Source organism: Cyprinus carpio, chromosome B3 (assembly GCF_018340385.1).
Source record: "Cyprinus carpio isolate SPL01 chromosome B3, ASM1834038v1, whole genome shotgun sequence".
Taxonomy (NCBI): domain Eukaryota; kingdom Metazoa; phylum Chordata; class Actinopteri; order Cypriniformes; family Cyprinidae; genus Cyprinus; species Cyprinus carpio.
The window spans coordinates 32,952,637-32,976,710 of NC_056599.1; the positions used below are offsets into that span (position 1 = coordinate 32,952,637).

A 24,074-nucleotide genomic window follows, 5' to 3' on the forward strand; every position below is an offset into this window, starting at 1 on the left:
GTTAAATGCGTTTGACGCGTCTGTGAGAAGGACTCCAACAGTTTGTTTAACATATTCACTGACTGTGCGAAGAGAGCAGCACTCGGGTTGTACTGGAAAAAGCTTTGGATTTCCAGGCTAACTACAGCTAATCTTTGTTTTTTCGGTCTTGTGCTTGTTTTGACTGATTTTTATTAGCGCGACGTCGTGGAGCTATAGGCATTTTATTTAAATAACAAACTCAATTTTTTTTAAAGATCTGATTTATTGTGGAATCTACGCTAAACTTTTTTTTAGATCTGATTTTATTGTGGAATATTTTACTGTTTTGTTAGTATAGGTAGTGATGAGTTTTGTTTTTTTTTTAATGGTGATTTTGTATGCGTCAGGGATCTTTTAAGTGGCTGGCGCGAGCGGCGCAAAGGGAAACCGCTTCGTGTGCACCGCCGTGCCAGCGGGCACCGACCTCAGCTGCCCGGTGGAAACGACCAACCGGGTCCAAAGCACAAGTCCGCAGGAGGAAGAGCTGCGGAATACTATCATTCAGCTTCGAGAGACTATCCTGCAGCAAAAGGAAACTATCGTCAGTCAGCAGGGCACCATCAAAGAGCTAAACTCCAAACTCGCGCGCTGCGAGGCGGACGCCAAGTCGCGGGGCAGCGCGCGCAGGAAGGATTATAGTAAAAACACGATGGGCGATCTGCCGCGTGACCCCACCGAGACTGTGGAGCAGCTGGGCAAGACCATGCAGAGCCTCAAAGACCGTCTGGAGAACCTGGAGGTGAGAGTTTATGCTGAGTTGTGCTAACGGGAATGTTAAGAGAGTTTTTTTATTCTTTTAAGGAAAATAGAGCTCTAATGATCTGTGAAATTGGTCTTGCTTATTAGTGATGCTTGATTTACGACTGTCAAAACAAGGTCATAAGAGCCATGTTACGTGGAGCGAGGGACTTTTTCTATCTGGAGATGGGAAGTAGTAAGCAGATACAGATTTAGCCATTTTTTAAAGATATACTGATAGTGCAAAGAACTTTGCTCGTCACGTTTAAAAAAGATTCGATGATTCCATTAAGAACCTTTAACATACATGGAACCACTAAAGTTATTTAGGCCTATGGTGAAAATGATAAAGTTAGTTATTAAAATGTCCTTCAAAAAGCGGTTCTTTTAAGAACTGTAAACTGAAAGCTGTCCTTGGGGAACCCAAAATGGTTCTTCTATGGCATCGATGCACAAACCCCATTTTGGAACCAAGAGTGTTTCAGCTGAAATTGCAATCAGTGACCACTGCGTTTTTCAAAGACTCATACTGTATAATGCGGATAGCTGCACATAAAATACAAAAAGGGCAAATTATACATTCGCAGAATTGCTGAAACTAAATGCACCAATTGACAAGGCTACTAGAAGATTTTGGTGTATTACTCAACTGACATATCACGTATTGTTAATAGCCAAGTGGATATGGAATATTGCCAATATGAAAAACCTGAATTCATACAGGGTCACTGGATAAAAAGGAATACTAATTTTCACTCTGGTGGGGTTAAATTAGTTTATTTCATTTAACTCTACATGTAATAAACCAATTTAACAAAACTACAAACTGAATAACAACCATTTTAACTAAAAAAAAAAAAAAAAATGGACCCACATGGTGTCTTCAACTATGTACAATTATTGTGTGCTTATATTTAAAAACGCCTTCTTGTAATTACATCTGTAAATAATTCCTGTAATTACAACTACAGAATAATTTGTTTTTTTTACATGTACACACATTTTACATGTACTTACTATTATAAAAACAATTAATTATGCATAATGACTTGCAAGTAAGCCAAACCCAAATCCTAACCATATAGTAAGTACATGTAGTTAATTAATATTACTCAGTACTTAAAAGTATAATTACACTTTAACAAGGACACCTTAAAATAAAGTGTAACCTATAATATCACTGTTGACCCTTGTTCTTAACCCTACCTTAAACCTACCCATACTAATAAACCTGTTCCTAACATTACATTCTTCACACCTCAATAATAGCAAGTGTTTTGTAGTACAGCACTGAATACAATACGTACATTGTAACTACAATAAAAAGGTGGTTACCTTCCATTTTTAACATAAAGAGATATTTCTACTTGACTCAACCCATATAAAATAGTTTGTTTGGTATAACTTAATATAATTAGGTTGATTCGGTGATCTTAAATTATATTTTTGACTAACATAATAAACATTTAAATTTTACATACATCTAAATATAATTTAACATTAAATATAATTTGATGGAAGTACATAGTAGATGAAGACACCTAATATAAAGTGGGACCCCCCTTTAAAGCGTTCAACATTAATTCAGCATCTCACAAATCCCCAGCAGTTCATTATGAACAATTTTGTGGCTATAACAGCACGAGGCAGATTAATATTTGGTGTATTTTGTCCTGCAGCAGCAGCTGCGTGCCAACACAACAGGTGGGATGTTTCCCAATGAGCTGAGAGACCTGCTGAAGCGCCGTCTCACTGACCTGGAGAGCCAGCTGCTGACCAGAGTGGCCGAACTCGAGGAGGAAAAGAGCCAGCTGTACAACGAGACAACCGCTCACCGACAGCGCACCGAGAACACCCTCAACTCACTGCTGGAGAGGATCACCGAGCTGGAGAAAAGTATGGTTGCTATCAGACATGAATTATTCAGTCAGTCATGTCAAATGAAATAGAATCCATCATTTTCTCTTACTGATGTGGTGCCCTACCAGTTCAAAACATCTTCTTTTTACCTGCTGTCCCCAGTATGGGATATGGTAGACTAGTCAAAGCCCTTTCTCACTCAATGTAAGCGCCATACACTTTGAACTCCACATGAAACCATTGCAGAAAGCACCACCGAAGGGCAACGAGCTGGTAAAGAAAGCATGCATGAGATATACACATATTCACAGCGAAAATATGTATTTGAGCTTAGAAGAGGAAAAAAGTCCTTCCGATTGTTTTGATATATCACAGAACAAAAGCAGTCCTTGAGGGGAAAGCATACTAAACAAACATCGCATGACAGCAAATAAAGGATGAGAAAGTATTGAAAAAAAACAACAACAAAACAAACAAACAATAAATAATTAAATAAATATCGCTCAACTTTGAAGTCAGAAAGAGTTTTTAATGGTCTTAAAAGACGCCTTTGTTCTCACCAAGGATGCATTTACTTGATTAAAAAATATAGTAATATTGTGAAATATTATTTCATTTTAAAATAACTGTTTTCTGTTTTTATTCCTGTGATGAAAAACTGAATTTTCAGCATCATTACTCAAGTGTCACACGATCCTTCAGAAATCACTCTAACATAATTTTGAAAACATCATCGTTTTGTGGAAACCGCAATACATTTTTTTCAGGATTCTTTGATGAACAGAACATTTAAAAAAAAATTTGTTTAAAAAAGCATTCATGTGAATTAGATTTTTTCTAACATTATGAATGTCTTTACTGCCCTACCTGATCTCATTAAGAAAACATTCTGTACCTGTGGGAACTTTTTCGCAAGATGCGATATATGTACCAATAATTACATATCACTGCTGTTACCACACTACAGGTGGTAAAACAGCTAGCATTTGTGATCGTTTTTGTACAGCTAGTATTTGTGATCTTTTTTTTTTTAAGTTTTTGGATATAAAGGTATTTTTTTAGCTGTTATTTTCAGTGGACATTTAACATCAAATATGTCACGAAACGTACATGGCGCTACGTATTGCGCATCTTGCAAAAAGGTCCCCTTAGGTACATTTTTGTCATGAGATAAGGTTGTTACTGTCACTATTACATAATTTAATGCTTCCTTAATGAATCAAAGTATTAGTTTTTTGTTTTTTTATCTTACTGACCCCAAAATTTTGAATGGTAATATAAACTAATAAACATGGGTAAATTTCAACTTAGGTGCAAAGTTATGGGGAGCAGTCATGGCAAAGGCAGCAGTGCATCCATCATGCATATTGCTTGTAAATCATTGGCTGCATTTTGAAAGGTCACTGCTTGACCAGCGCTCAACACAGCATCAGGGGAAACCTTAAGCTAATGCTTCACTGCATAAACTTCAATGCATTGGGCCAATTTTATGTTTAAAGGTGAAACAAAGGTACCACCGTGGCAGAATGTGTTGGCTGTGGCAGATTTAGTTTTGTGTGAGAATGTCTGCATGTAAATGAACTGGTTATTTACAATCATTTGTTTGGCTTGACTGCTCCTTTTGGCCTTTTGGATATTGGATTTATGCAGGCCCCATCTGTAAGCACTGGATGGCCACATTATCCTGTTGTATTCAGAATTCATCCTTCAGTGTAAACCTCTCCCTTGATTCTCTTTGCAGGTAACAGTGCATTCAAATCTCCAGAGGACTTTAAGGTGTCTCTGCCTCTGCGCACCAACTACCTGTATGGCCGCATCAAGAAGAGCTTGCCAGAGATGTACGCCTTCACTGTGTGTATGTGGCTCAAGTCCAGTGCCAGTCCTGGAATCGGAACCCCGTTCTCTTATGGCGTCCCGGGACAAGCCAATGAGATTGTGCTGATAGAGTGGGGAAACAGCCCCATGGAGCTGCTCGTCAATGATAAGGTAAGTGAGCCTTTATGAGATACAGCAAAGCTATTTGTGTTTTTAATCATTGTGTTTCTTTGGAACAATGTCAGATTTTTCCTAGTATTGAATAACAATCTAATTAAAATAATAATTGTTTTGTTGACAATGAATAAAAACCTGGCAATATATCATAGGTGCTTTTGTCTTAAAAATAGCACTTGTCTAAATATGATTCATAGAAAAATATGCTAGTTCATTTTAAATGGTCCCTAAAGGTTTCTCAAATAAAAGGTTTTCACAGCCTGATTTTTATTTTAATACAAATTACACGAAGGGGCTTGAAGATCAAATACTAATTAAACTGCCATGTGGTGTGAGATGTTAAATTTCATGTATTGTATCAAGTGTATAATTGTTGTGTAGTTTTCTTGAACTTATGTTAATTGAGGCTACACTGAATATTTGTACTTTTATAAAATTAATTTGTCACAGCTCAGGACAACTACTATGCTCACACACACACACACACACGCATACACACACACACACACACACACACACACACACTATTTTTCATACATGCGGCACAAAATTTCAAAAAAGTTTTACCATACATACTGTAGCTCAGAGACATAAAATTTTAAAATTGCTCATTACGAGGATTAAAGGATTAGTTCACATCCAGAATGAAAATTTCCTGATAATTTACATCCAAGATGTTCAATACTTTCTTTTTTCAGTTGAAAAGAAATTAAGGTTTTTGAGGAAAGCAGCTTCGAAGGGCCCTACACGATCCCAGCCAAGGAATAAGGGTCTTATCTAGTGAAACGATCTGTCATTTTCTAAAAAAGAAAATTTAAAATCAATGTACTATTTAACCACAAATGCTTGCCTTGCACTAGCTCTGTGATGTATATCCATGACTTCACGCATTATGTAATCATGTTGGAAAGGTCACGCGTGGTTAGTACTTAGTTTGTGAACTCCAGTTCAATAAGGTAGGGTAGGGCAAAAAACTCCATATCATTTTCTCCTCCAACATCAAAATTGTCTGACATCGTTTTACCTTTCTTTGTAAAGGGTGTTTGACTTAGTCCTTGCACATTCGCTTTGTAAACACTGGGTCAGTACTTCCACCTACTGTACATCACGTGTGACCTTTCCAACATGACTATGTAATGTGTGAAGTCAAACTAGTGCAAGATGAGCTTTTGTGGTTAAAAAGTATATATACAGTTGTGCTCATAAGTTTACATGCAGAATATGCAAATGTTAATAATAATAAAAAAAAAAAAAAGAGATCTCATGAAACTTAACATGTGTAAACTTATGAGCACAACTATACATACATACACATATATATATATATATATATTTTATGAGATATATATATATATATATATATTTCAAATTTCTGATTCTGTTCGGAACTATAAAATTTGATTTCGTTTCTGGTTCTGTTCATCAAAATTTAGTTTGTTTCCATTTCGTTTTCGTTCCTTGAACCGGTTCAGAGCCCTGATTTTACATAATACTTACTAAAATGATTTAAAATAAAGCATTTAAAAATGAATTCTCTAGAAAAAAAATGCAGTAAAATTCTGTAAAAGAAATAAACAGATTTATATTTTATGACTTCTTGATTCTGGAATCTTTTTATGGCATTTTCAAAAACAAAGAAATTGCTAAAACATTAATAAAAAGGAAATAAACACTGTTACCAGTGCACTCACTAATTAGATAAATCTAATTTTACTTACAGTATACAGTCAATATATTAATTTTAAGGATGTAAGTAGTGTTAGGAGTGTTGCCGGAACATTGCCGGGTCGACTTCTGTGTGAAAGCAAACACGTCCCGGGATTGATTCCGGGATTGATCCCGGGTTGGGGACCTAGTAACATTGTCGGGTTCAGTCCCGGAACGAGCGCTGTGTGAACAAAAGCCAGAACTAATGCCGTGTCGTAGTGATGACGCGCGTTATCGCACGACTCTTTTAGCGTGTTTTGAAGGCAGATCAACGTTCGCAACGAAAAAATATGCGCAAACTGTAACGAAGCAGAGATCAGTTAGTTCCTTACTTTCCGCGCTGAAGCTGAGATCATTCGCCAGCTTAAGTGAAAGTTAACGTGCCTAGTGTTTTCGACTCGTACATTACACATCACACCCTGATATCACGTGTCTTTACGGGACCTTTACGGGTTGTGTGTGAACGCACTCACATATTCCGGGTAATCACTGGCAGTGTGAAAGAGCAAAATCTAGCGACCCGGGTACAAATGCCGGGACACATTACCCGTGTATTTGCCGGAAACGCAGTGTGAAAGGGGCTTATGACATGCAGTTGCATGATTGTGCACCTTCAGTGATTCTCCCTGTTTGCAGCCAGTTCACAGCTTGGATCATGTGCAAAACAAAAGTGCTGCTTAATACACTTAATAACTAAAAAGAAAAACTTTTGCCTTCAAAATGCAAAATATCAACTGATATATTGACCTTCTCTACTGTATATATTCTTCGACTACTAGAAAGTTAAAAAAAAGTTAAAATGGTGTTAAACTTTAGCACATAACTCATCCCACACCTCTAAAGATTAAGTAATGTTCTTATTTTATGGTCAGTCTTTTAGCCTGCTGTACAGTACACAGACTAGCATGGAGGGACTAGTGTCTACCAGAGACCAGAATGTAATAAAGACTAGTTTTATGGTCAGTCTTTTAGCCTGGGTTAGGTAGGTTTTTTTTTTTTTTACTTAGGCCAATAAACAATTGCTCAGAACACTGTAGTGCTTTTGTGCACCAATTTTATTTTTTATTTTTACAGGATACTCCACTAGTTTTAAATACCCAGTTGATCCATCTGTCAATAATATGTGAAATACTATTTAAAGATAAATCATGCAAAAAATGCCTAAAAAGTTTGCCATACTATTACTGGTTGATGTTTTTTAATTTTTTGAGTGTCTTTGGGATTTTTTTTTTTAGATTTTTATTGTTTTGTACAACTTCAACAAACCCATTTCTTAAAGATATTGCATGTTGACTATGTATGTTGGCTGCAGAGAGACACACAAAATATTTTCAAAGTTAGTTGATTAGCTTTCAGAGACTGTTGTTGCACAAGACCCTCGATGATTTCAAAGTTTAGTATTAAAGCACACATAAATTAATTAAATATGTCCTTTGTGGTTCTAAATCAAGAATATGAAACTGAGCTGCTTTTCTCTGGGGAAAATTAACTTCCAATATCTCATCTGTAAATGAGGTCATCATGTCTCAGTAACCATAGATGCTGTATCTCTGGATCATTGTGGAGGAGATTGCGCCATCACTGTTTTTTGTTGAGTGTAACCTGAGGGTCTTGAGAGAGCGAGAGATTGGAAAAGAACTAGTGATGCCAAACGATTAATCGCGATTAATCTCCAAAATAAAAGTTTTTGTTTATGTAATATATGTGTTTGTACTGTGTATATTTATTATGTATATATAAATACACACACATGCACCTATATATTTAAGAAAAAATGTGTTATGTTTATATAATAAATATATTTTTATATAATATAAATTATATGAATATAAATATATACATGTAAATGCAGGCAAATATTTTCAAAATATATACTGTATATGTGTGTATTTATATATGCATAATAAATATACACAGTACACACACATATATTATGTAAAGAAAAACTTTTATTTTGGATGCGATTAATCACGATTAATCGTTTGACAGCACTAAAAAGAACGAATGAACTCTGTTGCCCTGCTAATTCCCCTGATACCTCACTCAGGAAGTGTCAGTTTGGCATCTTGCTTATTGAGAGAGGCATCTTGCCCCGCAGCCCTGCACAACATGCATTATACATGTACAGTGTGTGCATGTACTCGTGTGTGTGTGAGAGTGTACGTCAAGCTGGAAAGAACAAGAAAGTGACGAGGATCGAGAGAGAAGCTGCCATGCTGAATGTGATTACCTGTCGAGTGTGTCTTCAGTGCTTCTTCCCACTCCAGTGAATGCATCACACCTCAGTGCTTCGTTACTTCTGTCTGAATGTTGTGTTTTCATACTTTCTGCATTATGCTCAGCTTAAGTGCATTAAAGGCCTAGTCTCAAGGTGCAGTAGCTGTCAAACTAAATGTGCGTCTAGCTTGGAGATTAACTACTGTATATAAACTATTTTAAAGTATGTGGCCCATCAGATACAACTTTATAGAGGGCTGTTTATGTTAAGATGATTCATCCAGACACTTTATAGACTCCCTTAAGCTGCACACTAGACGTTGAGCATGCAAAATTTCTACAGACATTGCAATGGTCATAATATGATGTCAAACATAACGCAATTAAAAATTTAAAAATATGCAATCTACTCCACTTTACTGCAACGCTGTAATCCAAACCCTAAGAGGTCACACGATGACCTGTGAAGACAATGTAAACTGAACCTAAGGTCAGAGTTCCCTAAACAGAGTTCCCTGAACGCAGCAAAATTTGCATAAGGTTGTGTTTCCTATCTCCCCCATTTGCATCTGTATGAATAGAAGTCAATGGAAAAAAGTGTACTCAGGAATAGTTCAACCTAAAATGAAAATTTCCTGAAAATTGTCTAAATTTGAGGAAATTAAGCATTTCATCAGTTGCTCACCAATGGATCCTCTACAATGAATGGGTGCTGTATAATCCACAAGTAATCCACACCACTCCAGTCCATCAATTAACATTCTGTGTAGTGAAAGGCTATGTGTTTGTAAGAAACAAATCCATCATTGAGACGTTTTAACTTCAAACCATTGCTTCTGGTCAAATATGAGCCCGTAATCCATAATAATGCTATCTCCATTGAAAAAGTCATCTCCTCTGAATCAGGAAATATGCACAGATCAATCACCGTGTACAAGCAAAAAAAAATGTCCAAAACAGTATGAAAAACAAACATGTTGAGGGATTTTGATGTGAGAGGGCAACATGGGATTTTATTTTTTATTTTTTTACTGGAGGAAGCTTTATTATGGATTATGGACTCATATTTTGGCCAGAAGCGGTCTATTGCCTGTTTTCAGTAGTCGGTGTCTGAAGTGCAGCTTACACATAAGTCATTTCCAAACCAAGCAGCTTTCTGTTGGTCAACATGACAAATACAAGTGACTAACATTGCAAAATCTGTGTGAGCAAATTTTTTATCTTTGAATGTGTTTGCAAATTTTTTGTATTTGGATTGAATTAAATGTAATTTGGATTTTGATTGTTGCTGAAAAACCATACGTTTCTTTCACTTATGATTAGCAATCTGAACAAACACACCCTCTTGAGTGTTAAATTTGGTGCATAACATCCTGTTGTGCTACGGACATGAATTGCACCTCAAATTGTGCAGCTTGTTGAGCAGAGGTGTGATATTATAGTTCTAAGCAATCAGACTCATAGACTATCATGTAAAGAAGAACTTGAGTCATATTTAGGGATCAAGGCTGGACTCTTTTGACAAGGCCACCCACCCAGAACAGCCTTAGCAACCGCATAACAGCTCAAAACACCTTAGCATTGTGACGACGACGACTAACACACTTATACTTTTTCTTCAGCAAATCTAGGTATAGTCTTTGATGGGAAGTGAGTTAGAGTGAGGCATTTCAGGATTATGTCTTTAGGGCCACAATGCAGGAAACCGGCATACATCTACTGAATAATTACTGTGAAAGCAGTTACTTCTTCTTAAATATGCACTTTTTACCATCAGTTTCCACAGTAATAACCCCCTACGGTTTGGTCCTTTCTGTTACAGGTAGCTCAGCTTCCTCTCTCCGTGAGTGATGGCCGCTGGCATCACATCTGCATCACCTGGACAACCAGAGACGGCTTCTGGGAGGCCTATCAGGATGGAGAGAGACTAGGGACTGGAGAGAACTTGGCCCCCTGGCACCCAATTAAACCTGGAGGAGTCATTATCCTGGGCCAAGAACAGGTGAGCGCATAAGGGTGAGAGAGAACGTAAAAAAGCTGATCCCCCACGAGGAAGACATGCAACGATAATAATAAGTCTTCACACGCGATGATGAGAAGACGTCACCTCTCAGCAGCACTGAGAGCTCAGGGACTTCTTGAGAGAAATGTTACATGTGACACAGATAGCAAGCACACAAAATCCACATGTGACACATAATCTGCTGGTCACCTACACTGAGCTACTTTGATCATTGAGTGCATTCACACTGCTTAACAGTGGATAAAAAAGCACAATCTGTGACCTAAATTGCAAGAAGTGATAGAATAATAGCCGTTAGCTGGGTCAAATCAAGTCAAATTTGTTCATATAGCCCTTTATACAATACAGATTATTTCAAATTAGCTACACATTAATAAGCAGGAAAATATAACAGGGTTACTGTTGTGTAATTCATCATTATAAAATAAATTCAATTTCAGCTGTAAAGCTGCTCTATAGAAGATAATAGTGTAATCAGCATTATTCAGCTCATTATTCAGTTCAGTGTTGATTCAGTTCAGTTCAATAAGTGTTGATGTTGCAAAGTTAGTGTCAGTTGCGTTCAAACTTTTTTCTCATCTGATAGTGTCAGTGCAGTTCAGCAATAATCCTGCTGAATATTAATTCTCTTTTAAACCCCTGGGCCATTCCTGTTGTGCAATAAAATTGGAACTCTTTTAAAAATGAATATGCTTGTGTTGTAAGCTACATATTTATTTAAAATACTCTTTAAAATAATAGTTCCAAAAGGTGTTTTTTCATAGTGATGCCATAGAAGTACCATTCCCAAAGAATCCTACAATAAACAGTTCTTAAAAAAACACTTTTTTTTAGTGTGAAGAACATTCTAATAATCTTAAGGGGGTCATATGATGTTGCTAAAAAGAACATATTTTTTTTATGAAATGTGTTTATGTGGTTTAAGGTTAAAAAAACACATTATTTTCCACATAATGTACATTACTGTTGCTCCTCTATGCCCCACCTTTATAAAACACGTCGATTTTTACAAAGCTCACCATTCTGAAAAGCGAGGTGTGCTCTGATTGGTCAGCTATCCAGTGCATTGTGATTAGCCGAATACCTCAAGCATGTGACTGAAGTGTTACGCCCCTTACCATACTGTGATGCCGTCTCCCGGAGCAACTAGACAATAACATTCAAACCCATTATAAACTAGGCATTTGTAGCATCCAGTGGGGACATAATTACAGATTACAATGACTTATACTGTCTTTGTACGTGTTGTGTTGCATCAGGCAGCGTAAATATAAAAACATGTCTGCATTTGTGATTGGAGAAACAACAAACAACAAGTGCTACTCTACACTGCTCAAAACTCGCCTTTGAATCATCAGTGGCAAATTCTTTACATATGTAAATGTACTTACAGACTGTGAGTCAGAACAGCCGGCATTGTAGTCTACTCTCTCAGGAAACAGTCCTCCATAAAATCCGCAACTCACATCTCAATATTTGGGTTGAACTGTTCTGGAACAGTGTTGTAAATACAACTTAACCACTGATTTCTAATCGGGTCCAATTTTGGAAGGCCAAACAAAGTTTTTTTCATTTTCGCAAAGAAAAAAACAGCGTCTTCACAACTTGGCGGCGGCAGTGTCAGCAACAATAAAGTTACGCCTTCTTTCTTTGCATGAAAATTTGTGCGACGTTATGCAAATTTTCCCACATCGTGACATAGACATGTGGGGGCGTGTTACAAGTCTTGAAAAACGAGGCATTTCAGGAGGGCGTGGACGAGTCTTAACTTTTATAAAGATTATGTCTTTGGGTTTGAGACTTTAGTATTTGCAACTTTAGGGATCTTATCTATTCACGAACAGCTTGTAACAAGCTGGAAAACATGAAGGAAAACATGAAATCGCATCATATGACCCCTTTAAATAACTTTTTCCACTATAAAGAAACTTTTGTTCAATGGAAAAGTTCCATGGATGTTGAAGGTTCTTCATGGAACCATCAGTGCCAATTTAACTGCATTGCTCTGAAGGATTGACAGTTGTCTTATATGCAAAGTTAATTTTGATATTTGATATGTTGATATTATCATACACATTTCTGTAATTTTATTAAACATATGGATTGTTTTAGAACTAATAACCACAAAACATCACAGAATTCATCAACTTCATTAGTAATGCTTTTACTGCCTTTGGCAGTGCACACAGGGTATGAATTTTAATCAGTTCCCTGAGGATTGAACCTACGTCCTTGGCATTACTGTTCTCATACTCTACTAGTTAAGCTATTTATTTTGTATATTTTTTATTGACTGCCAACAAAAATAGACCTACTATGGCCAAAGCATAAGGTGTAGAGTGCCGCCAAAAATGCACAGACTGTAATAAACAGTGAAATTTAGAAAAAAGTTATGTAAATCAACAAGATCTTACTGTCTGTATTTAAAGCATTTTTAATCACCATTCTGGCTGTTTCAGTTCCTGGTCACTACTCAACTGGTTTTAACGCAAGAAAAAAAAAAGTTCCTTATTTCAAGCAGTTTCAAAATCCTCTCTTTTCTCTGCTTCAGTTAGTTTTCTTATATTTAATAAACTTATTCCTCTGAGTGCCACAAAAAACGTTTAAACTTGCATTATATGCGTGATCTCATCCATGCCGCATTCCCAACCCAGCACCACTACGTTACTGATTATGAATGATTATCATAATGATTATCATAATTATAATTATAATTATTAAGCCAAACTGGGTCATATCAACTTGGTTTCCTTACCCAGCAGGCTAAACTCATGGATTTGGCTGATGTTGGGTTGATTGGCATTAAAGGAATATCAGATGTCTGTAGAATCACACCTAATGTGTTTTTATTCAGCCAGCTAGCTACAAAGTATGTAGACAGATTAACTAACTTCAGGTCTCAGCAGAATTTCCCATGCAGAGGATTTTAGTGTAGTCTCCTGTGAGCTTCCATCGGTTAGCATTAGAAGGTTACATACTGTAACAGACAGCAAGGCAGCTCATTAGAGTTTGGATCAGAGCAGAGTCCCAGTTTGCTGAGTTTTTAAAAAAAAACACTGATAGTCCAAGATTTTAGAAATGTGTAAAGCTATTTTCAAAATCAGCTGGTAATACAGTTTGTACGTTGCCTGAACAATTAGTTGATTGATAAACCTTTCCTGATAGTGAAATTAGGAGGACCTTGGTTTCTAAGAGTTCAACATACTGTAGGACTCTGATTAAATTTAAAATGCAGCCCTTGTGACAGGACACTCAAAAACACAATGGCTTCTGACTGAATGTGTATGACTTTAGATGCAGTGCTCTAAATCAGTGCTCTAAAAATATGAAAGCAATGAAATGAAAAGAACAATGAAATAAAACAAATGGGTAGCACTTTATTTTACAGTCCTGTTCCACATAATATGTACTTAGGTTGCACTTTATTTTAAGGAGTGCTTGTTACACGTTACATATACTTACTATTATAATAACAATAAATGATGCATAATTGCATGCAAGTAACTCTAAGCCAAACCCTAATCATAACCCTAACCATATGGTAAGTACATGGAGTTAATTAATATTCTGCAATTACAGTTACAATCTACAATATTCTGTTACATTGTAATATGTACTGTACATTGTCACTTTCTTTTAAAAAAAAGGTATTGGTATTTTTATGCAAATAGGATGCATTACACTGATCAAAAGTGAATACTTATAATGTTACAAAATATCTGTTCATCAAAGAATAAAAATTTATTAGTAGCCACAAAACTATGAAGCACTGATATTTTCCAAATTGATAAAAAGAAATGTTTCTTGTGCAGCAAATCAGTATATTAGAATGATTTCTGAAGGATCATGTGACACTGAAGACTGGAGTAATGATGCATTACATCACAGGAATAAATTTCATTTTACAATATATTCAAATAGAAAACAGTTAATGAAAATTGTAATGATGCTTCATAATATTACTGTTTTTACTGCATCCCTAGTTTAGTGACGTGCTATTTTTCCACAGGACATCGTAGGTGGAAGATTTGATGCCACTCAAGCCTTCGTAGGAGAGTTAAGCCACTTCAACATGTGGGACAGAGTCCTGCGTCCTATAGACATCTCTGCTATGGCCAACTGCTCAGCCTACATGCCTGGCAACGTGGTGCCATGGGTCGATGCCAACGTGGAGGTATTTGGCGGTGCCACAAAAGCAGCACTGGAGATTTGTGAAGACCGTCTCTTTGATTCCTAAGGACACGTCTGTCAATTTGGAAGCATTCTCGTTGTAGAGGTAACCCACGTACCAATACTGCTCTGGGAACTTACAAAGATGGTTCAAAAGAAACACACGTTTACATGTTTTCAAATAAAGGATTATTTCGTCCTCTATTTTGCTTTATGCTTGTTGAGACTGCTGTCAGCCTGACCAGTATCTAAATGACTATGATTAATTAGAAAAATAAAACAAAATCAGTCTGCACATTCAAGGTCAAAATAGAGTATTTGCGGCTCTGGCTGAAGCAACTCTTGTTGATATTATGTATGCTTTTCTCTGTGTTGCGTCCTTCAAAAACTTCTTCTCTCCACAAACTCATGGGTATTTTAAGAACTGCAGTAAAAGATGGATTTTTTTGCCATTTTTGCTTTGAGCTTTTGTCATGTTGTGTATAGGCCGATGCCCTTCAAACCCCTGAAAAAAAAATTCAACTGCATAGTTTCAACAAAAGCTTTATTAAAAATTCACGAATGAGTTAGACTGTGACGTTGCACATATGTAGAGGCATTCAGACAGAAGTGTCTTTATGTGATCCAGAGATTAGTGGAGGGAACATTCGCATTTTAAAAATCTTCTTTTATGTCGCTGTCCCTCACCAGCTGCCGTCTCGAGCAGATCTGACATCCAGAAACCTTAAAGTAGCAAAGCCGCCAAGGACTGACCTGCAGCTCTCTGAAGCTCCCAGGAGAAGGTCTGGCTGCAGTGCTTCACCTCGTCAAGCTAGTTTGATTTCATTCAGTTTGTGAATCCCAAATTGTGGTGTCTTTGAAACGTTTATGAGGGATTTTGACATGAAGAGATCATGGCGTTATGAGATTAACTGTAAGAACTTGACTGGGAATGTGTGCTATACTTTTTTAATAATGTTTTATTGAAAAAACAAAAAACAAAAAAAAATGTTGAGATGAAACTGAAATACTGATAGGCACTAATGAGGTTGACAGCGTTTGCACTTGTTTAAGTGCAACGTCAGGAAGTTTGATTTATCTGACAGTTTGATGCTACAAATGGGTGAATCTCACGAAACCTATCAAGGTCTTATTTTTCTCTCCAAAATCAAAAGGAACAAAAAGAGAAAATATATTTAGCATAAGAAAATTAAGCCTGTTTTTAATTCCATTTTTGCATTCTAACATTATTTTAATTAAAATTAAGCACATTTCCCATAGATTCTCATTAGTGTAATGCAAAATATATATATATTTTTATTGTGAAGTGTTTATGGTAGTCCTGGTAGTATGTGTAGTACTGCCTTCATTGTTTTTTGTTTTTTTTACGTAAATATTATTTTACTGTAATTTTCTTGAAATAAAAACAGTATTACAGTAATTACAATAATGAGAATCAACTCTGAGAACTCCCAAAAAAAAAAAAACTGAAAATGGGAAATGTGCTTATTATCATAATAATAATGTCACCAAAAAAAAAAAAAAAAAGTAGTTATGGTCCTAAACAGAAATGTGCTTATTATCATAATATTCACTTGTGTGCTTTCTGATTTTATTTGTGCTTGATCTATTTAGACGACTTCAAACCATACATTTGTGTTGAAGTAGAGCAGTGCAATATATATATGGGGCACTTTATGTAAATGTGGTCCTCGGCATCGTTTCTGTGTTTTCACGTCTAAATGCACCGCTGGGCCTGTCGCTCTCACTCCGTCTCGCTGTGTTACATGGATGTTTTCATTTAATCTTTCAACTTGTTGTGCACAAAGGCCAGTTAAAAGTCTGTGAAATTCACTGTGGTGCAGCGTTCTTACACAATAGACACTAATAATGCATTAGTGCATTTCCCTTGTTGACACATGTTTGTATTTGGGCTACAAGAGCTCTACCGCTCTACCGAAATGCACTGCAATGAGATAAAACTCTTTTGAATACTCAGTTTCTTTCATTTGAATGTAATCTACTGCTATTTTGTGTCATAAATGTACCTAGAGGAACAAAAATCTTATTTGTAAATGCATTTTGATCTGTTATGCTGCCTTCAGGTCCTGTTAGAAATCATTATATGTTAGACTTCAATGTCATACAGTAGCAACCAGTGGGAACCTCTGAATTTGGGAATTAAAGAATCATGGTGGAAGCTATGCGTCCATGTTATTCTGACCGAATCATAATTATGAATATACATTTTGGATTTGAAGGCAGCATTAGGGCAAAATGTTGACTTGTTTATAATCTGACCTGATTTTGTTCAGAATGTAACATGATATTTTTGTCCAAAATGAATGGCCTTTTCTGAGCACCGACTGTGCTTTCTGGGTTTTTCAAGGATTCAACCCCTAGTGTAAGACCACGGTGTGAAATGGCAAGAGCGAGGAAAATAATAGACCAAAAAAATGGGTTTAATGTGATATCTCTCTTTCCTTGTATACAGAACAACCTGGGGATGTTGTTCAGCATGAAGGAACGGTTGAATGTCCTTCTTCACCCAATAAATGATTCTGAAAACCACTCATCAGAGTTCTGCCTCGGGGAATATTTGAATCTTTTACAGTTGCTACACAGTTTCTTTGGAGTTCACTTTCTTCGTTAGGGTAAACAGGATTACTGTTTATCTGCAGTGTGCTCTCTATCAACTTCTTTTAATACTTTTTGAACTAGCCTACAATATTAAAAGCATATTAAACCTAAAAAATGTTATTATTATAAAAGCATATTAAACCTAAAATCACATATCTGGCATTAAATGGTTTTATCATTTTTATGTCTAACATAGACACAATTTACACTACTTTTCTAAAGTTCAGGGTTGGTAAGATTATTAGAAACAGTAATATTTTAAAGTATAGTTTTAATTTAAAACTATGAGGGCAAAGCTGAATTTATAGCATCATTGCTCCAGTCTTCAGTCACATGATCCTTCAGAAATCAGTCTTATATAAGGATATAGGAAACTTTCTTGGAATTATCAGTGTTGAAAACAGTTGTGCTGCTTAATATATATATTTTTTATTAATATAAAAATATTTTTTAAATAATAATATTTAACCCATGAGCCTTCAAAAGACAGCATTTATTTGAAATAGAATTTTTGTGACACTATAAATCTTTTCTGACAATTTTAAATTAATTTAATGCATGCTTTCTGAATAGTATTATTTATTTTTTTGAAGATTGTTGTTGATGTTATTCGTTTGAAAGGTAGTGTATGTTAATCCCCTTTTTTATAAACCACAGTTATCTGAATATGATTATAAAAGGGTACTCGCATAAAAAAATCAACAGTTTCATCCTCAAACCAAATAAGTGCCTGAGAATATAAAACACTTTTTGTGGATTAGCCAGAAATGGACAAATCTGCTAATGAATCATTGGTTTCATCATTTCCATAAGTAAATAAAAATGTATTTGTTTCAGAAATAGAACAAAACAATCCTGAGTCTGAGTTCATAATTAATTGTCTACTCGTTTTTTTACCATCATGCGCTGGGGTTGAAACTAGAGCGATATGGTTGAACACTAACAAGGTCAAATGGACACATTAATGAAATATTCCATTCAGTTCATTATAAAAGAAATATCAGTGTCTATTCAAAGCTGTAGATGCTGCCCTGCTGCTGTTTTCTTTACCCCCATTGTCTTTCCTCTGCAATGGGAGCCTTTGAAAGCCTGTAATACATTTATTGAGACTTGTGAAGTCTAGCACAGTCCATTTATCTTTAGAAATACATTTTAAAAACCAGATAAACCATCTTATAACGTTCCAGGTCACGTTCCTGGTCTCAAACTGCCATGTCTCTTTGACATTTAGCACAGCTGTAGGTGTTGTGGATAAAACCTCATACAGTAGGTTGTGGGTTCAAACCCTTTCTATGTTTCACCTCTGATGTCCTTAAACTTTTAGTGAATGAGTGTGCTTTGCAAAGTCTGACAGAGTGAAATACAACTGGAATGACCTGTAATGAAATTGTCTTGTGTGCGTGTCTCCATTCTGGACATGTCTAGACTCTGCTTGTTATCTGACGCATCACTTCCCAGATCACACAGAAGATGGCTTTTCTGGGAAGTTGTGTTGATTTTCTTCTCATAATGGAAGTGAGATGCTGTGCTGTTTTGTTTGCGTCCACGGAAGCCTTGAATAGACATAAATGGCAGTTTTTTCCGGCCCTCTGTTTTGGATCAAATTGCTTCCAACAGCTGCAAAATCCTCATCCTGGCAATACGCCAGGTGGAAATGAAAAAATCTGCAGATTATGAGCAGAGCAATGTAGGTCGTGCTTTTCCGGGGCTCTCTGTTTTAATTTGCACTCTCGGGGTTGTCACTGGCGTTAATTCATGCGTTTCCTTTTCCCAAGGCGTCACATTGTAATTGCTTTAGTGCTTGGCTGAACTATGGCAGAATTACACATACAATATTTTTTTTTTTTTTTAAATGACAGGAGGAAGATACTGATGAAGCATTGGGAGTATCTGACAGCACTATTGTTGGGTTCAGCTGCAGCCGCCCCATAGGAAAGAAACATTACAAATGAGATGCTTTATATTATCTCAGTTTTTTTTCTCATAAAAGATGTTAAATTGAGAATCTTATTAATGCTTGCGTCTCATTAATCTCAGAAATTTCTCCTGAGTAAACAACCCCATTAATCACACATTACTGAGAAGCGTCTCCTTCAGTGCTTCAGAAGAGATCTTGAGAGTTTCTCAAACTGCAAACACTAGCCAGTGAATTAAAGAAGAAACATTAGGTTTATACTGATTGAAAGTGCTTAACTGTATGGAATATGCACTTGTAGTGTACTTCAAATCTTAAAAGTATTTTTTAAACTGTATACATAATATTAATGACACAAGTTTCAATATAATTGACATTAAAGTACACTGAAAAACAGTTTTCACTCAGAAAATGCTGGTAAATTTCATACTTAATTACAAAGAAACATGTAACATTGAATTAAACTGGAAATGTTGTAAAAAGACTGTAAAAGTATTTTCTTGCAATATTTTATTTTGTTTGTTTTCATTTTATAACTTAATTTTTACAGTGTATATTTGGGTTTACTGTAAGTCCTACTTAAGTATCCGAAAAGCAGTCTAAAGTTTATCTAATTGCATTTAAAGGGATAGTTCACCCAAAAATGAAAATTTCCTGATGATTTACTCACCCTCAAGGCATCCTATATGACTTTCTTCTATCAGACGAATACAATTGGAGTTATATTAAAAAATGTCCTGGCAGTGAATGGGTTTTGAAAGATTTGAAGCCCAAAAAAGTGCATCCATCCATCATAAAGTATACTCCACACAGCTCTGGGGGCCTAATAAAGATCTTCTTAAATGAATAAATGCATTTGTGTAAGAAAATATCCATATATAAAACTGTAATCTCTAGCTCCCACTTACTGTCTTACGTGTGTTCATGAGAGAGTGGCATTCCAGCGGATATTCTTTTAAAGTTGTTTCCGTATGCAAAAGTCTATTTCTTTTTAACAAGGGTCTATTAAATATATACTTCACAGGGATAAAAAAAAACCTCTCAGGTGCCATTTAACAATTTTATATCTGCCATTAACCTAAATCACAAAGCACACAGCATATTTGGTACTTCATCTGTGATTAAAATAATGCTAAATAAAATACGATATGCACACTACATTGGGCACATATGGTGAGGTTAACAATATGAAAATACAGTCTTATTTCAAACGCTGTAAAAATCATGGCCACGGTTTTAGTTATAATTTCCCTTCATTATGCATTCCCTAAGCGGAACTTTACAGCAAGAAGAAGGAGCACAAGTTCTCGCTGTTGCCTAGAGGTTGTGTTGAAGCTGAGAGTAGCCGAGTATGAACTAGTAATTAGCACACACAGTTCTGTATCCATTTGGAAAAGGGCAAGTTTCACAGTTGCAGGGGCAAATTAAAATGCCACAGTTTCTGTTCTGCCCTCAGACAAAGATCTATGAGTGAAAATCTGGCCAGCTAACATGTGTTTCTTTGTAATTACAGTCAGAGAGAATGTGGAGCAGGAGGATGACCTCTTCCAGGCACACTGAGTCTCCGCTCAACAATCCTGTTCCATGAAAAACTACTCACAAAAGCCCTTTCAGCTCAACAACTCTCATTAAATTATGAAACCTGAATGTCATATCCTCCCTTTCGCACAAGCCCTTCTTCACAGCCCACGAAGCGCTCTTGCTCATCCCTTCTTCGGTAACCAGTGTCTCCAAAAATGTCATCTTTATTTTCCTTCCTTACATAATTTATGTTTTTGAAGTTTGTTGCTTACCCTAGGTGTTCTGTTTAAAACAGCTTGTGTGGTTACTATTCTGTTTCATGTTCAGTTCCCCCTTAGAACATCAAGTTAACCCAATTTAGATTTAGTTCAGATATATAACAGTTCTGGTCTCACAAACACACGACTAGGTCAATTTTAATGGCATAATCAAGACCAAAGTGCAAATGAACATGTAAAAAATGGAAATGAAGCCTATTTTAGCACCACGATATTTTCATGATAATTAAGCTCAGATCCCCCTAAATTCTCATTACAGTACTGCATCCAGATGTTTATTTCTATTTTATTGTGTAATGTTATTGGAAAGAGGTAATTATCATTAGATTCTCATTTTAAAACAATAGAATTTAGAATAATATTATAAATAAATAACATATTGTAACATATATATATAAACCTAATGTAATGTATATTTGTTGTTTATATATAAATGAAATGGGTAAGAGAAAAGAAAAAGAAATAAAAAGAAAAAAAGACAGAAAGTTTATTGACTATTTGCATCTAAACTATTTTATTTAAATAATCATATTTTCAAAATGCATTTATTCAAATGCCTAGAATTAGCATGAATCTGTTTACTGTGAAAATGAAATTAAATGTATTCAGTTAAAAAGTATGAACATGGTTAAAATATGGCTATCAAACAAGCAATATTCAGGTAAAATGTATGAGACTGAAACAAATTGGATTTATTTATGATAAATATAGAAACCTAGTTATTGTGGATTTAGAAACAGACTCAGTTTATTAATACTTTTACAGAAATAATACCTGTGTCTTACCTGTTTTATTTATGTATGCCTGACAAATAAGTATCAGATTCATTTGTTCATGTTAAAACTGTAATCCAAATAGTTGAATTTATCATATGCAGTTCAAAAACATAAACCGTATGCCTGAATATTTCTTGAGTGTGAAATAAATGCAAATAAATACCTTTTTAAATACAATTCTTTTCACATTACAGTCATAAGACTGAGATTTTCATGCATCACAGTAATGAAAATATAGGTACTGCCATGGAAATAAAGTAAAACATGCAAACCATATTTTATTATTATATAAATAAAATAAATTATCACCTGTAGATGATATTAGGTGACAAAAAAAAACATCAAAACTTATACAATGTTTGAATTTTTATAGAATCTTCATGCTTTCGTCACAGCTGCTGTGTGTCATGCTTCAGTCAGCTGTCACAAGAGCTCATCTCCACAAATAGCACACAGCTAAAAGTATCATAGTCCATTTTGATATTCCAACTGACATTAATCCTGATTGCCGGATGTGGAATCCGGCCGCTGTGTGATTTCCCAGATGAGAACTAATCAGAAATGATCGGGGACAGATAAGGACATTACCTGGATTACGGATCCCCGCGAGGACTGAGGCGCTCGCGCTCAGATGAAGTGCTTCTGTGTTTGACCTGTGCCCTCCACGTGTTTAAAACCTCTCCGCCATGACATTTCACCAACATCAGACTCTCATCAAAGACAAAGCCTGCCGATGCAAAAACGTTTGATGTTAATGTCAACACTGTCAAAGCTGCTCAAACGAGTGTGATCTGCCCTAAAATCAGCTTGTCATTGTCACACTGCCACTGGTTACTGATTAGATGATCAAATAAATGCCGCAATAATTTGGGAATTTCATTGTTCACTGCATAGAAACAATATACTATAATACTCTCTTGTAAGTTTTCATTGCATATAAAAATATGCACACGTAGCATGTAGTATAATATTACATCAGATTTCTCAGCAAGAAATGCCAAATGAACACAAGCTGAAGCTGGCTGCACGACGTGGCCTTGGCGACTGAAAGACATTTGTTTCATAACTTCACTGAAAAAGCATCTTTATAAAGCCACTTCTTTCCTGCACAAGAGTGCTTTGAATTAGATTTCTAAATATCTACTGACGAGAAAAATGAGAAGACATACTCTAAAATACACTATTAATGCTTATTGAGTCAAACAAAGGCAAAATAAAAATAACTCCTGATTATTGGTGCGTTCTGGCCTCTATGTGAGCCTAACATGAGTACCTGCTTTGTACAGCCTAAACTTTTTACTGCGTTCGTAATGCAGCGGCTCTTTCAGATCATCAGTTTGTATATGTAGTTAGGCTAAACTACTCGATACCTGCCGCCGCTCAATGCCTCTGTTCCAGCTGCAGGACACCATTTCATATATTGTTCATTATCCAAAACCAAGCCTCTCAAAAACAACCCACAAGCCACATCCAACCCGCCTTCAACAAGTAAGGGATAATCAACGGCTTCGCTTCGCGGAGGCAACCACTAATTCTTCGCCTCCACGTCGTTCATTCAAATCCTTTAATGCACCGCTAGCCGTTGATTATCCCTCTTATGCCAGGGTTATTTGCCAGCATTCACATATTAAAGATGTTAATAATATTTGTGCTGCAATAGTTGACCGGAAGGATAAAAATGACGGTTATTTTCGTCAGTTACAACAGAGAATGTCTAATATGGCGAGAAGTTTCACTCTCACTACACTTCCGGCTTCTGAACTGGTTGCAGTTCCACTCTGATTCCATATGAGGGCGCTCACAGAACGAGTGCAGAATTAATGGAGGTCAATGGCGGTATACCCCTCAAAATCCACTTTTCTCAGGATATAATTTTTTGTCTAGTAATTTGAATGTTGTATTCGAAAGGAGATGCAAAGAAATTACACATTGCTGGGTGTTAGATTTTTTTAGAGTCACTTATTTGCTTTAAAAAGTCTTTTAAAATGGCAATGGCGTCATACGTTATGCGTTCATTAGCAGAATGCTAGCGTGTTATGGGCAACAACAACTCAACCTGTAAGTACTCGTTCATTCAACTTTCGACTTATAACCCATGTTGAACTTGCAAAACCTACAATCAGATCTGAGATTTCTTAACGGCAATCGGGTGAAAGGGACAAATTTAGCCGTCTAGCCCCATAGACTCCCATTCATTTTGCACTCATGGCGATCGCCCCCAGTGGAACTCTGGTGGA

The 24,074-nt window shown here is 36.1% G+C and overlaps 1 protein-coding gene across 1 annotated transcript; it reads left to right on the top strand.

The window, feature by feature from the left end:
* Positions 1-346: 346 nt before the first annotated feature.
* Positions 347-16,194, top strand: LOC109108126 (neuronal pentraxin-2-like). The gene is given in 5 exon segments (XM_042720862.1): positions 347-760; positions 2,439-2,655; positions 4,361-4,605; positions 10,358-10,537; positions 14,568-16,194. Coding segments are annotated over 5 exon segments (1,284 nt in total). The 3' UTR covers positions 14,796-16,194.
* Positions 16,195-24,074: the final 7,880 nt, after the last annotated feature.